Genomic DNA, 15,506 nt, shown 5'->3' on the forward strand with positions numbered 1-15,506 from the left:
ACTGCCCTCTTGAATTTGGACCGTTGGAGCCCCTTTTTGAGGTTGAGGGGCTAAAAAGAGCCTTGCCCTTGCCCTAAAGCATGGTTTACCAGTACCAGTCCACCAGAAGCCTTTCCCAAGGGGCAAAGATTAGAACCAAATCCACCCCACACATCATTAACTTGAAAGAAATAGTTCTCTGACAAGTTATCATTTTGTTTACATGCTTTCCACGCATGCTTGCAACCTGAAAATACATTGAACCAACACAAGGGCATGGCCGAAATCTAGACATATAGTTTTCATTTGAAACGACGTTTGAAACTTGAACTACATTTAAATGACTATATATAACATATCAAGTCTATGACTAAAAATGAGTTATAACTCATAGAATCCTCCACAGTATGAGGATTACCATCGCCACGGGTAAGGTAACTTAAGCAGCTCAGTGTATTTGGAACAAAGCACAATTATCACTACAAGCACCACATGAAGCTTTGCTATTCATTCTTCTGCAGCACTAGCAGCACTTAGGTCCACACTGAGGTCAAGAACCTGCTCAAACATTCCAGGAAATTTGGTGAAACCTTAAATGAAAGACATGGTTCTATGAAACAGTAAACAGAAACAAAGGCAAGTTAGTTAATCAAGGAAATGTCCATCGACTTTAAGGACGACATGAAATCGAAAACAACAGAACCAAACTAATTGGGCGATGCATAAAATTGTATTTCTTACCTTCCCTGTTATCAAGGTGTACATGTTGAGTACATCCAAGACGGTGGACTCAAAGTGTGTTGTGGCATCATAACTCTGTTAAACATAAGAAGAAGCCTTTTGTCAAGTGCGCATAAATTATATTGAAGAGTGCCCAGTACAGGTCAATGCTTGAATAAGACTTACGGTTGATATAAAGCAATTGTCCAAAGCGGGTTCATTAACAGGCTCATATCTGTCATAAGTCTCAAAAAAAATCTCGTCAACAGGCCCTAAAAGGTCAATCCCTGGCTTTAGCTCAGTCTCGGGATGATCAGTCTCTGCATCTGTTGATACAAATGCAATAAATTTTCCCTTTGGAGCAACATTGTGAGAGTAGGAGCAACAGAAAAGATACCTGTTCAGTCAATAAAGCACCAAAGAATTGGCCTCCAGTAATAAGAAAATACAACAAAAAAGAAACAGGGATAACTCGGGATGAATAAATATCCACCAACAAGCTATTGGTTCAAAGTATACACGAGTTCCCCAGAGGCCTGCTCTAAATACCACTGTCTTCTCCTTTTGGTAGTAGTTTGGGGTCGAAATGATAGTAGGATAATATTTATATGCATCAAGCAAGTGTTACCACAAAACCCTTCCAACAGTTATAGAATAATATAACTTATTATACCCTCCACCCGATATAACATTGCAATTGCATATCCAATTACACAACAGAATTTAAAAATTGTGGTTAGACATTGTATGCATATAAACTATACCATTCCTTTCTTCCTATTAAAGAAAACCCATTTCCTTGCCATAGCATAAAACAACCTAGTCATGGGATTGTTTTTTCTAAAGCAACAGTTACAAAGGATCTTCTTAAATATGCACACGGCATTCATTGCAAAATAAATATTGGTCCCAAACAAAAGATAAGAGAACTCACATATCTGATCTGCGACCCAACTGCTTCTGTGGCAGGATAACCTGCACTGAGTGAGACTCATTGGTGTTTGGAATTGGGTGGCTCATGATGGCAATAGCTCTTGCAACCTTACCAACCTTCCTAACCTGTCAAAATGCATAAATTTTCAGTAAGTGTTTGGGAATAAGCATTTTTCTTCACCCTTCAAGCAAGATACAGAAGAACAGAGAAGATATTGTGTCCCTTGCAGACCTATAAATAAAAACGACCATATGCGTACTTGTAAGGCACAAGATGAACAGAAAACTAATATTAACATCCCACCACCTTTAAATACTTTACTCATAAAGGTTTACCTTGTTAGGCAAGTAAGAAGGATCACAGACAACTTTTTTGCACTTAGCAGTTTCCCCTTCAGATGTGACACCGATAACTTTCCCTTCCTCGTTGAACTCTACCTGGCATCATGCATCAAACTCAGTGTCTAGACAGGAATTAAACACAAACTAATGCAAAATGAAAGAGTGTTAAAACCAAGAAAAATGTGTAAGGATTACCTTGCACTCAGGCTTATTCAACATATAAGTCCCACCATAAACTGCACTAAGTCGTGCAAATGCCTAAATGAAGCACCCCAAACAAAATTGAATATCTTTACCAACTTTGAGATGAAATACAATACTGTAATTAAATAGAGAGAAAGATACCTGGGGAAGCTCTCCTAATCCATACAGAGGATATATGTATGGTGATCCTCCTTGAAAACGTGCAAATGACTCCGCATAAAGCTATGACACAACCACGTGTTAAACTCAATTACAAAAATGAACATTAATACATGAGAATTTAAAAACAAGACATAAAAATATCATCTATGAACCTCGACCAGTATTTACCTTCATTCTCTTCACGGTATCTAGAGCAGGCTCATTCAGGTAGCGATCATCCCTATGAAGTGCCAAAGCATGCCCAATGAAGTCAACAGTGTTGTCATCGAGACCATATTTTCTGTCAAAACATCAACCACACAAAAATATAAACAAATGTTCTTGGATTGTTACTTTATCAAAATAAGACCACCTTTCTTTTCTACAAGGAACCCTATACAATAGAAAACAGAGACACGGCATTGGTACCAATGAGACTGTAAAGACCGCAAGTTATGATTCTTCTTAGAATAATTATAGAGTTCATTTGCAAAAAGGTTATTGCCCTAGCACTTACGCGATCAAATCTCTAGTTGTCACTCTTGTTAAGTCCATTCCCTCATGTGTTTTAGGATCAGTTTCACTATAATCTTGAACATATAGGATGAACTTGCGTGCACGGCGCTTTTCAAACAGACCCATGAGTGGAGATTTAAGGGCCTCCATGTCAGTTGCTGGAACCTTGTGAACCTGTTGCAACAATTGAGATCCCACCCATAAGTTTTAAGATGAAATTTATACAGGACAGTGTGTGAGTGTCTTTGTGAGTGTAGTTACTAAATGCAGTTTTCCAAAGAGTTAGCAGAACTACCTTTCCTTTATTATAGACAAAACTACCATCCACAGCTTTGAAGTACAAATACTTGGTGACATCTGTGTGAATGAGGACACGCACTAGAGTGCCATTGGCCATCATAAACTAGACAAGGAAAAATACAACAAATTAGGAAAACATGAAAACAAATATTTAAAAGAAAAACAAACAAAATAATAATGGGCCAAAAACAATGCAAAAATTAAGGAAACACACAAACATACCTTAGGGACCATGTCCACGTTATAATCCCTACTAGATCCCAAATGTGCAGGGGGCTTATCATCTCCCCTGAACCTCTTCCATAGCTGCAAGTTAATGATAATTTAAAGATCAAAATTAATAATAGAGTATAAAGTTTGAGAGACCGACCGAGTGGGCACGAGAAGATTGGGGGGGGGGGGGGGGGGGGAGAGAGAGAGAGACAGTGCAACATAAGTACAGATGTGATACTTCATCGGAGGCTTTCAAGTAGACGGCAGAAGGGGACCTGGACAAGATTAAGTGATGCACACTCTCCACCATAATAATCGTTCCGATCCATGTGCAGAACCTGGTTCACAGAATACAAGTATCAACAATAAAAGTACCCAAGTGTTTTGATCAACATTCTGTCATATTCAACGGAAAATAAAGAAATGATAAATATACAAAGCATTGGTTTTAAATGATAGCAATCATGTCATACACTTGATAATAATGTAGTCGCTAAGCAATCAGATGAAATTCCAAGTTCCAAGTTTCAAACGCAGCCACCAAACCTATTACTAATCAGATGAATATTCATCATTACAAGTAAGATTATTATTTTTTTTTTTAACTTTCCTTTTTGTTATGGTCTAATAAGATTGATAGTAGGTTGAAGGTTAAGGAGCGTGAGCGTTGGATTCATGTGTTGAGATCAAAATCAGTTGATGCATTTAGATTACATGAAATATCAAATATAACATCCAATGAAAATAGAAAAGAAGGCGAAGGTGGTTTGAAACATTGAAGCTACATCCCTCCGGTTCCAACTGCAAATAGATCCCGTCGGCCCAATTGGCAAATCAATCACCCATACAAATCAAACGAAATGAAATCACAGAGGAAATGTACAGAAAAAAAGTCCATTGGTGATGAGATTTGATGTTGAAATTGAAAAGGTCAGGAGAGAAGAAATAGTAGAAAGAGTAGGGGGGAGTGGAGAGTGGTGGAATAAGAGACCTTGAGGCCGTCGACGGAGAGAAGACCGCTGAGGATGCATTCTTTCAGACCCGTTCCCAACACTATGACGTCATACTCTTCGTCCATTTCCTCCTCGCTCAGTCGCTCCTCCTATCCTATCCTATGATCTCAACGCAACGGATCAGACTTCTCACACAATTCTAGGGTTTTAGTCACAACGCTCCTCACTGTCTCACGCATGTCTATCTATGTCTCTGAACTGCACTAACTAATATATTACCCCTGCTACTTTTCTTTTCTTTATTTATTTTATTTATTTTTCTTTTTGGTCTGATTGCTATATTCTACAGCCTACAAGATGGATACTTGTGTGTCAACTAGGAAAAGCTTAAAGACTTTTTTATTCTCTATATTTTGGATGAGTTTTTATCATTAATACCTAAAACTTAATTTTTTCTTATAAAAAATTTCATATATAGCAAAAATGTACTTGAATAGTCTCAAATATCCTCAAAACATAAGTTTAATTACATTATTTTTGTGGGTTGATGCTCGAACTTGGTGGTCTGTAAATTTGTGCTCTAAATAGAGATTTATAAACTGGTGAAACACCATGAATAGTTCTTAATAAGACAAACCTAATTATTTGAGGAGAATGAAATTAAAATATTAGGAATTTATGATATATCCTCTAGTAGTTGTAAGAATAGGGTTTAGAAAATGGGAATGCAGTGATTATGACTTTAATTACTTTGAAATGATGGTCAACGAATGCTCATGAATACTTTATAATATCATTACAATTACAAATATCATCATTTATTTCCTTAACTAACACATCTACACTTAAATGGACTTCCATTTAAAACTTTTCAAATTGAAATGTGAGGGATCAAAATAATAAATTAGAGAAACTTTGGGGAACATTTGTCATGAAAACTGAAAAAAAAAAAAATCCTTGTGATAATTTTGTAGACAAATAAATTAAAAAGAAAAGGAAAAAAAGAGAGGAAAATGAATAAATATGACGGGTTTGCTCTGTGGTGAGTCTTTCTCTCCCACACCACAATTAATCAGAGGTTTGCTATATCTATATTTCATGTATTTTTCTAGTTTTGCTCCACTCTTTATTTTGGTTGTTACTATTTATGCACTCATTTTCCATTTTATTACTCCATTTCCTTTATTTTCTCATTTCCCTAACGAATTCTTTTCAGTTTTTATAAATTTGTTAAATTGTTGATGAAAAGATTGTGGGTGGTGCTGTAGGTTGGTTCTCTTCTCGATCCTTGATTCTATTGCCGGAATCCCTTTTATATACGCTGAAAGGAAGGAAGGAGGGGGTTCCATAATTCCAGTCTAGGGTTTTCCAGTGTTATGTAATTGCGACTGAGGTCTTCTCTGATATTTGATATTTGACTGGTATGTATGGTTGCTAGATTTGAACTTGTCTCTCTCGTTTGCTTGTTTTGGATTGCCTTTTCCCACCAACATGCGTAGGAATTTGAGAATTGAGGGCTGGTTTAAATTTCGCTGCCTGTTGCCTGTTGGAGATGGGGACTTTACTTTTTGATTCGTTTGCATAACTCCGAGCGGAGCAGTCATCCAAGGCGGAGGAGAAACAAAAAAAGATAAAAGGCAATTTTGTAACCCGTTCGTGCATTAATCATTTGGTTTTGTTGGAACAGGAATCCCACTGGCGAGCAATCGGTTTCTTCCGCGATTTGTAGTTGCTACTTTAAGCTGTTTGATGGTGCTGTTTGGGCGATATATGTGATTATCTTATCTGGTTGGAGATTTTTTCCCCCTTTAATCTTATTTTTTGAATTACGGAAAGTAGGGGAGAAGGTGGGGATAGCATTGTCTATATAAAAGGTGAGGATGGAAAAGGGGATAACACCTCTTGAGGGTAATGATGGTTGGATTGTGGTGAATGAGACTAATTCCGAAGACCCCATATATATCGAAATGGAAACTGAGGAGTATGTGATTGATAGTCCGAAGAATGGCATTCAAGGTTTTGCAGCGGACAAAGGAGAGGGAAGTAATGTGGTATCCTCTAGAGAAGGACCTCTTGTCAGGAAGGAGTCGGGAATGCCCACTAGTTGTAGTTGCAGTGCCAAGAAACTCAAATCTCAGGTGGATGCGGCAGACCCCAACCCGGAGAGGAAGGATAAAGTTGGGCAAGAGAAGAAGCTCAGTAGACAAGATAGGATTGAATTGGGCCGCATGTTTCAGGGTGCAGTGAGTTCCCATGATTGGGAAGTTGCTGAGAGGTTGATCCTGGTGGCTGATCCGCAAACCCTGAATGATGCTTTGTGCATGACTTTGGATTCAATATGGTTCTTGAGCACTCACGAAGAGCTTTATGGGATAACGGGATTGATTAAGAAGATCATTATCAATGGTGCATATGACTTCACGAGAGCTGCCTTGCGCACTTCATTTCTTGCTTCGTGTGTTTCTGCTTGTCAGAGTCGAACAATGAGTCTTGCTGATACAGTCACAGTAATGGCCCAAAGGTACGGTCAAGCTGTGTATTTCCTGATAACTTAACAATTTTATAGCGATAAATTGTATGGGTGTGTGTAAATGGGTCCATAAAGTCTACTGAAGTCTTCTCCAGAATGGAAAATGAAGACTTTTAAATTAAAGGGGCGGAGTAGGCAGAATAGGATGCATTATCTATCTTACAAAGTAGAATAAGATTAAACTAGTTCCTTAATGAATGTGTAAGATAGAATAAAATTAATCTAGTTCCTTAATGATGTCAGCAAGCTCAGGTTGATTTTATGTAGTCTTTCCATGTCAGCTCATAAGCTACCCGGAAATCTTTTCATGAACATACATGTAGAAAACCTGGGTGTTACACGAATTAGAATTAGTCTTTTGGCGACACCCTGGGTAAAATAGAAAGCTTGGTGGGTTTGGAAGTGCCCTACTTGCTACAAGAAAGCTTAAGATGCATCAAATTTCATTCCTTGAAATCCTTGAATGTCCCCTCCTTTTATTTATTTTATTTGAGCTACGAGAGGTCGCACTTGGTGCGATGGCAAGTGCCTTCGCCCATGAGCGGTAGGTCTCAGGTTCGAGACTTGGGAGCATCCTCTCCATAAATGGGGGTAAGGCTAGCCGACATTCACCTCTCCCAGACCCTGCGTAAAGCGGGAGCCTTGTGCACTGGGTACGACATTTTTTATTTGAGCTACGAGAGTGTAGCGTGGTATTGTTTACTGTGGCTTCTAAGCACCTTGCCCGTCTATTTCCTTTTAATCCTGGAATTGATGTGCCATTTGCTTTATTGGTTACCCTTTTTTTTTATAGGTTGCATGAGCGCCTCCGGGAATGCAATGGAGATGAGGTCTTGAAGGCAGAAGCTGCTGCTAAGGTTCAAAAGTTTACTGAATGGGCTCTGAAATGTATAGGCTTTCATTCTCGTTCCCAAGGTAGCAAGGATAGAGTTAACAACAGCTCATTGGTTGAGATCCAACTCCAGTTATCAGCATTTAAGGCGTTCATAGATCTTGCTGGTAACCAGCTTTCTGGGAAGGACTTCACCGAGGCCTTTGATGCTGCTTGCTTCCCCCTAACTCTCTTCTCTAGTTCATTCGATTCTGGCTGGGCATCTGGGATATCGGCAACTGCAATTCAAGGTTTGCTGGGTATGTTGGTGGAGGGAGGTGCAGACAATGTCAATCAGTGTTTCCTTGAAGCCTCTCGTTTTGGGAGTACTGAGCTTGTGCGCATCTTATTGCAGGTGACTTCAATACGTTTGTACATCATGTTAATGTTTAGTTGCGTTCCTAGCTTTTGCATATCATTTTTCTGTATTTGGTTTATGATCAATGTTCAATACTTAGTTATTTTACTAAACCCTAAATAAGAATTAGGAAGAACAATAGTTATTGTTAGCTCTATGACTATAACCATCATTCTTTTGAATTGTCATTGCAAAGATCTTTTTGTATATTGATATTCAAGTTTCAAGCACATGTTTGTTAGTAGTGCACGTTGTTTTCCACTCTCATGCTTAATAAATGCATTTTTGTCTGTTTAACATTTCCTAAAATTTGAATACCTTCCTTTTTTTATGTTTAAAGTAAATTTACATCATTTCTTATTTTTTACTAATACTTATGTAAATCTGGAATATCAATATTATTGTTGACATTGACGTTTTTCGTTTTATGCTTCTAGTATGCATTCTTGGTTATATGATTTGGTTATGTATACAAACAAGGACAATTTTGAGAAGAGGATCGTGATCCAAGATTTTCTTTCATGATAGATGGTTTGTGTGGCATCTTTGTTCTCATTTTCTTTTGGCATATGGGTTTTGTTTTGTGTTGGTAGATTGCCCAAAGGAACAGTTTGGATGTTGATGTTGACCTGGCTTTGGGTTTTGCTTCTCACTACTGCAAGATTGGTACTATGGAATGTCTTGTGGAAGAGGGCAATGCGATAGCTTTTTTGGGCCCTCTGATGAGAGCTGCTGAGAGGGGCTGTATGCAGGTTGTTGAGTGGTTTGTGAAAAGGGGTTGCCGAGACATGGAGCTCTGCCTTGCTCTCACAGCTGCAACTTCCAGCAGCCAAGTTGACATTGCTGCCTATCTCCTCCCTCATGTTCCTCATCATGTCCTTGCTGCACTAAGCATTGAAATTCTGAAGGCTGCTGGTGAACGAAGTGGTGGTTCTCTTGATGGTGTTGCATTTCTTCTTCATTCCGACTTCTTGGGTGATCCTGCAGCTACTTATGCTGTTGCCAACAGTATTGCTCTGTCTGATGATGAGGGTGTAGCTCCTGAGTTAAAGGCTTTTCTTTGGGGGCACTGGTCAGAGGAAGCCTTCTTGGATGGAATTAGACAAGGACAAGAACATTACATGAACATTGTGAGGATTTTAAAATGGGGTGAATCTCCTATCTGCTTAAGAGATCTTCCAACCCCTCTAGGGATAGCAATCGGTTACCTGCCACTGTATAGGGAGTGTGTGAGGGCGGGTGGCTGTTTGTTGTCACAAAGGCTGAGAGGACAGCTTGTTGAAGCAGTTAGAAGGCTTGGTGGTGGAGTCTTAGAAGGGGCAAGCCAGTGCAAAGAGCTATTGGCTCTTCTGGAGCATCATCTCCCTCCATTTTTTACTTGATCTGCCTAGCTCTGTGCAGCAAGGCGTTGCTCGTATTTGTTCTGGGACTTAGCTTCCATTTGTCCTCGGCTATCTGATAAATATGTAATGGATGATAACAACAGTTTAGAGATGGGGTCAGGTGACAAAGCCAAGGTTTGTCAATTTTCTATCCATCATATGTTGTTACCCTGTAATTTAGTTCATGTACGTGGCGCATATATGTTTCTAAATGTGCATGTTGTTGAGTTGATCTATCATTTAAGACAAAGAAACTATTGTCAAAATCTGATGCACCTGTCGTATATTAGATTTGGCTATCTGATATGAGTTCTAGACACTTCCATTCCAGTTGTACTTTTAATTCGTTTGCCATGTATCGTATGGTTGTTTTTTTAGGGGGGGGGGGTTAACTTTTATTTCTTTTTTTGTATGCTGCCCTTAATGTGTTTGAATGTAGAAAAGTAATTTGTCAAAGACGGCTCCGAGTTCAAAATGGAATGGAATGCCGCTGCACCTTGACGACCGGACTGGATGAAGTGGTACTCATGCCATCAGCAGCTGCGGCCCCTTTTTTTCTTTGCCACCTTTCTTTCGTGTGCATGTAGGAGCCAGCCAGCGGGCCACCGACCAAAACATGGAATTGAATAGAATTGGGAGTCTTATATTTCCCTTGCCTTTATTATTTATTGAAACTAATTCAAGCCCAACTGAAAAGTAACGATGTGATATTCCACATGGGGTATTTTATTTGACCGCGAGTCGGCAGTGGAATTATTCCTGAAACAAATAAGGACCTTTGATGTATTCTACAGTTGATTTATTGGCATATTTTCGAGAAGGAAGGGATTGGAGAACTTGAAACGCGGTTCTCTGGCGTGAAAGATTTTGACAAGAATAATACAGCATACAAAATCATAATTACTTTTGGTCGGGATAGTTATTTTTCAGAGCAACTATATGGACAAGTCCTAGCCATCCAGGGTGTGTTTGTTGCATCAGATTATTTTGAACTGGATTAGCTTCAGGAACTAAGTTGGACTAGTTTAGCTTTGACTAAGTGGGATAAAATTAATGAAGTGTTTTATGCAATGCCAAACAAGTCTGGACTAAAATATTTTGCTATTTTTTATTCACTTTTACCATTTTTAATCCACTATTGCCATTTTTTTTTAATTCATTCCATCATCATCTAGTCATTCTTCTTACGATATTTTAACCCACTTTTGCCAGTTTTATTCCATTCCATTATCCTCTGGTCTTCTTCTTCAATGATACAACTGCAAGCACTCCATCCAACATCCTATCTCTCTCAAAAGCTCAAATCATCTTTATTGTGAAAAACCCATATCAAAATTCTTCATTTTTGTAGCCGGATTTAGAGAAATGCCAAGGATCTTGTGTCGGAGTTAGTGTAAAGGTTGATTTGGGCGACGAGGTTGATTTGGGCAACTTGGTTGATCTAGGTTTTGAACTGGGTTTTTGCAATTAATTCGAGCATCTTGGATGCTGATATCGAAGCTTCTGGGGACAACCGGCATGAATTTATGAGGTAATCGATGATGAAAATTTGTTGGCTTTCTAGGATTTTTGAGGTCCTTGGTCGGTTAAAGCATTTCTGATGCTGCTGGCATCTTTGAGATGTAGATTCATGTGGGTTGGTGTTGGGTTGGTTTTCTGGGTATCTTTGAGAGATGCATGTTAGTTTCAGATGAGGTGCCAAGCAGACAACAGATGAGGGCGTGAGGTCCTCGCTAGTCCACCACTTTTCAAGGGGTCTCGCTAAGACCTCCCAGTGAAGCATTTAGACTTAGGGCTGTTTTGGTATTAGACTTAGGGCTGTTTTGGTATTTCTGTACTTTGAAAAAAAACTGTGAGAATAAACGGATGTGATGTGAGAATAAGCGATTGTGAAATAAATCAGCAGAGTGTTTGATAATCATTTTTGTAAAAGTACTTTTGGAAAAAAAATTCTGATAGTGGGTCTCTTCATTAAAGGAGTATTGTAGCCTGGTGTGTTTTAAAAAAACCCAGTTTTCCAAAGCTGCAAATAGCAGCTTCAGCTTTTTCCTTTAATTTCAGTTTATTCTCACAGTAGCTTCCAAAATAAGCTTTTTTTTTTAAATTTACTAAACACTTAAAACTCTTACAACTTTTTTTCATGAGTGTTTTTTTTTTTCTAAACACCTCACTTCCAAACCATCCCTTAGTCTCATTAAATTGAGTCCTGGTGCACAACAAACACAAACTAACATTCTTAGCTAAACCAAGCCAGTCCGGTGAAACTTAGGAAAACCAAACAAACACACCCCTAGGATGGATCTAAGATGTGATTCCATGAAATGAAATGCGCAATGTTACATGTATCTATAGGGCTAGGCATTTAATAAAACAAAATAAACCGGTTGAACTGCCCAACCCGCACCGGCGACTTAGTTTAGTTTGGGCTCTTTTTTTAGTTTTTAGTTTTCGGTTGTTAAACCAAACCGGATCGACTTAATTGGTTTGACAATCGGTTTCAAAATTCTTAAGGTGCAGTTAGCCGAACCGATTTGCATATGTTTAATTAATTTTTTTATTCATAATTAGTTTAAGAGTCTCATTGGAGAAAAGCAGATGCTTTGGAGAAGGCAGCAGATGCTTTGGTGCTCTCCTTGGGTTGCTTCATTTATGCTTTCTTTGAGCAATCACTCATATTAGTGCTATTTTATGTAACTTTTAGGAGAAAAACTTGGTTTTCACACAAATCAAGAACCGATCCAAACCAACCATCCATTGTCGATTAATCGACCTGATCAATTTTAAACACAGGTTTTGTTGGTTTTGGTTTACAATTTTGGCCCAACCGACTATGTCGGTTTGGTTTCGGTTTTGGTCCATAACCGACCCAAACCAACCCATGCCCTCCCCTAGTAACCGACATTCATAGACAATCTTCCGTATGTAATGCATGACGCTTAGAGTTGTCTTTGTTCTTCACTTGCGTTGAGTGTCTGGTTAAAGAAGGGGACAAAGAAATAAAAACAAAAGAGTGTTGTTTCTTGTATTGAACATTTTAGTAGTACAAAAATTGTATGATAAAAGTTAACATCTTAAGTGTCGTGGAGACAACGCAACGCAAGCATTCATTCATTTTACTTTGCTAGACGTATGTATAAGTCAAATCCCTCACATTAGACGGCATGAAAGCCAAGATCATAAGCACGGCTAAAATGCCAATGGGAAGCAACAGCAGCATCAAAGGCGGGGGAGGTAGTGGCGGAAGTACCAAAGGAAGGATCAGCAGAGTCGCTGTGAGGCATACAAGCAAAAGCAACGACTCCAAGCTAAAGTAGCTGGCCGGCAGCAGTCTTCTGCCAGTCCCTCTACCGTGAGATAAGGTTCGCCGGTATTCTGTTGCCTTTCCTTGTCTCTGGATCTGATGATAATACTGCACTTTCTGTCCATGATCCGTTGGGGAGGGCTCTGGCGTATGGGCACCAGAAACTTTTCTAGTTTTAATATCCATAACGCAACTTGTTGAAGAGCGATCCGGCAAATGAATAAAACCCTGTGACAGTACTAGTCTTAGCCGATCTGCTTCAGGAACATCAAAATTCATTTACTGATGCGTTGGTCCCCTCCCCTAGATCAAATCACAGCACAGCACCGCACAGAACAGACGTAATTTTCAGCCTAAAACTCAAAATCTCTCAAAATCCCCAATGCTTGACCAATGCTGGTTTTATACAACTATAGCAACTAGAGGCAATCAATGCGATGGAGAACGTAAGCCACAATTCCCCCGATCTGGTTCGCTCGCTTTGTGCTGTCCTGGGAGGATCTCAACTTGCAAAGTAAGACGCTCAGACTTGGCTTTGAGATACAGCTACAAACGGCAAGAAAGAAAAAGAGAAGAGGATTAGTTGATCTTTCCTTGTTTCCTTCCTTGAAGTCCTTGAATGCAATACAATGCAAAAACACTAACAAAGCAATCAAGAGATAAAATCCAACAGAATAGAGAAGAGAATAATCTAGAATCATAATTTGAAAGGGAAATCAAGAAGACTCAAGAGATGAAGATTTTCACTCCGTCACCCTTCAAAATTAAAATCCATCTTCCATTCCATCCGACAAAGAAAAGTCCCCATAATCGTAATCCATCAAGACTCAAGAGATGATGTTGATATATCAATGTTAACAACTGAATTGCATATACATGAACCACAATTTATATATTTTATTTAAAAAAAAAAAAAAAGAAGAAAAAAAGTGTTCATAAAATGAAATGACTTTAGAGGGGATGAAACAAATAAATCAACGGTAGAAAAGCTGAGGGTATGCCGTGCGGAAACACAAAACCAAATTGAGCACCACAAGGATAAAATTAAGGTTCATATTCATATATACAACACATACATACATACATACCTACCTACCTACCTGTGAATCTTTCTGAAATGATGAGGATGAGGATTCAGCAGCAACAGCAGCAAGGAACAGAGTTGTTGTGCGCTTTTACCATCTCATCAGTTTGAGTTTGAGTGCCTTTCCCTCGCCCTTTTACTTTGAGAAACTAAAACAAGGAGAGAGAGAGAGAGGATGGGTTGGATTGGATTGGATTGGATTGGATTAACAATGTGTTCCAGTGTTGGTGTTAGAATCAAAAGAAAAGGGTTAAGGTGTTAAGGGAACGAAATGAATTTTGATGCACTGCACCTGTATTTCCCTTTCTTGCTGCTGCCCTCTCCTATTTTCCCTTACTAGTAATTTACTTTTTTTTATTAGGTTTCCCAATGTTTGTTTTATGATTATGTTTATGGAGAGAGAGAGAGAGAGAGAGAGAGAGAGAGAGAGAAAGAAGGTTTGGTTCGGTGTATTCGACTGTACACATAGACAAGTGGGGCTCTCTTTGCTGACATGCAAGTTGCAAGTTGCTGGTTGTGGAAAATCAGGACTGTGTTCCCCAAGGTTCTTCACCCCTGGACTCCCCCTCATTAGTCATTTCTCTCTCTTCCTATTATTTATTATTATTTTTCATTTCTTTTTTTTTAGTAATCTTATTTTTCAAGAAGGACAACCCGTAGAGAGGAGGATGGGCTGGGTCCACTCTATCAATTCATTCATTTTCTTTGCAAAATTGCAAATAGCAAATCTGTGGAGGTCAAGTAATGGAATCATTCCATTCCATGTATGGAGAATGCTAGTCTCGAGTCTTGATTACATTTGCAATTGCAATGGGTCCACACAGTGGGCCCCCCATTCCAGTCAATCAGACGGACCACACACATTTCATCTAATTACGCTGCTCCTAATTACTTAATCATCGACCGTCAAAACATGAGAAAAATTCTTTGTACTAGTTTTGATAGTCAGGACTCAAGAAACCAAACCGTCTTAAAAGAAACAAACCATACACAGCCTAAAGCATCCTCAATATTGGACAAGTATCCTTTCGGAGCATTTTTGTGAAAATCTAGAGATTAATTAATCGTGTCCGTTCATCGTACATTATATGGTCAGTTTTCGTTTGATACTATTTATATTTAATTTAAAATTTAAAATGATTTATAACCATACGATGTACGATGAACGAACATAATTGATTGATTCTTTAAATCCCAACAAAGAAGATCCGGAGATAAACCTATTCCCTCAGTATTAATCTCCATCTCTAACTCTAATCCAAACATACAAAAATGACAATACATTGATGCTCATAAATAAATAAATAAATAAGTGGCATCTTATAGGTGTGCGTGTAATCTGACGGAGGAGGAGCCAAAAATTCATCTGGGGCCTTTAAGCAAAATAAAATAAACTAAAAAAAAATAGTTTCAAGTATAATTAATTGGTGAACAATAAAAGGTTCTTTATATTGTTTTCAATTGTCATGGAAAATTTTAATCAAACAAGATTGATGGAGTTTGTATTAAAAATTTAATATTTAGATGATTATACATAAAGAATAGAGCTTGTATACGAGCTTTAATAAAAAAAATTACCACATTAGATTCGAACCAAAATTTAAAGTTATGGCTAGCTCAAAACTATTATTACTATGAGATTTTTCTTTTAACATAATTAGATCTTCCTCTATATTGTA

At 38.4% G+C, this 15,506-nt stretch overlaps 2 protein-coding genes and 1 long non-coding RNA gene across 7 annotated transcripts; 1 reads left to right on the forward strand and 2 right to left on the reverse strand.

Annotated features, from left to right (window-relative positions):
- Window positions 1–256: 256 nt before the first annotated feature.
- On the reverse strand, window positions 257–4,615 carry LOC103417935 (guanosine nucleotide diphosphate dissociation inhibitor 2). The gene is made up of 13 exons (XM_008356090.4): window positions 4,340–4,615; window positions 3,624–3,686; window positions 3,358–3,441; window positions 3,131–3,238; window positions 2,837–3,009; window positions 2,509–2,620; window positions 2,320–2,400; window positions 2,170–2,232; window positions 1,969–2,070; window positions 1,634–1,758; window positions 886–1,096; window positions 721–795; window positions 257–537 (listed from the first exon to the last, which is right to left on the reverse strand). Exons 1-13 carry the CDS (start codon window positions 4,424–4,426, stop codon window positions 487–489), a joined length of 1,335 nt encoding a protein of 444 aa, XP_008354312.1. The 5' UTR covers window positions 4,427–4,615; the 3' UTR covers window positions 257–486.
- Window positions 4,616–5,243: 628 nt separating this feature from the next.
- On the forward strand, window positions 5,244–10,266 carry LOC103418103 (ankyrin repeat protein SKIP35). Of its 5 annotated transcripts, none has more exons than XR_003776018.2 (5): window positions 5,244–5,379; window positions 5,570–6,822; window positions 7,625–8,057; window positions 8,654–9,577; window positions 9,882–10,266. XR_003776018.2 is itself a non-coding variant. In XM_029108051.2 (5 exons), exons 3-5 carry the CDS (start codon window positions 6,182–6,184, stop codon window positions 9,440–9,442), a joined length of 1,863 nt encoding a protein of 620 aa, XP_028963884.1. In that variant the 5' UTR covers window positions 5,244–5,379; window positions 5,570–5,722; window positions 5,989–6,181; the 3' UTR covers window positions 9,443–9,767. The 5 variants fall into 5 exon arrangements, 4 of the variants coding, with proteins under 4 accessions (XP_028963884.1, XP_070669686.1, XP_070669683.1 ...); XM_029108051.2 differs by lacking the exon at window positions 9,882–10,266 and having other exon boundaries at window positions 5,570–5,722; window positions 5,989–6,822; window positions 8,654–9,767; XM_070813585.1 differs by lacking the exon at window positions 9,882–10,266 and having other exon boundaries at window positions 5,353–5,401; window positions 5,570–5,722; window positions 5,989–6,822; window positions 8,654–9,767.
- A 2,173-nt stretch (window positions 10,267–12,439) lies between these two features.
- On the reverse strand, window positions 12,440–14,415 carry LOC103446424 (uncharacterized). The gene is made up of 3 exons (XR_001792217.3): window positions 14,120–14,415; window positions 13,844–13,976; window positions 12,440–13,289 (listed from the first exon to the last, which is right to left on the reverse strand). It is a non-coding gene; the product is annotated as an uncharacterized lncRNA (long non-coding RNA).
- Window positions 14,416–15,506: the final 1,091 nt, after the last annotated feature.

Source organism: Malus domestica, chromosome 02, assembly GCF_042453785.1.
Source record: "Malus domestica chromosome 02, GDT2T_hap1".
Lineage (NCBI taxonomy): Eukaryota > Viridiplantae > Streptophyta > Magnoliopsida > Rosales > Rosaceae > Malus > Malus domestica.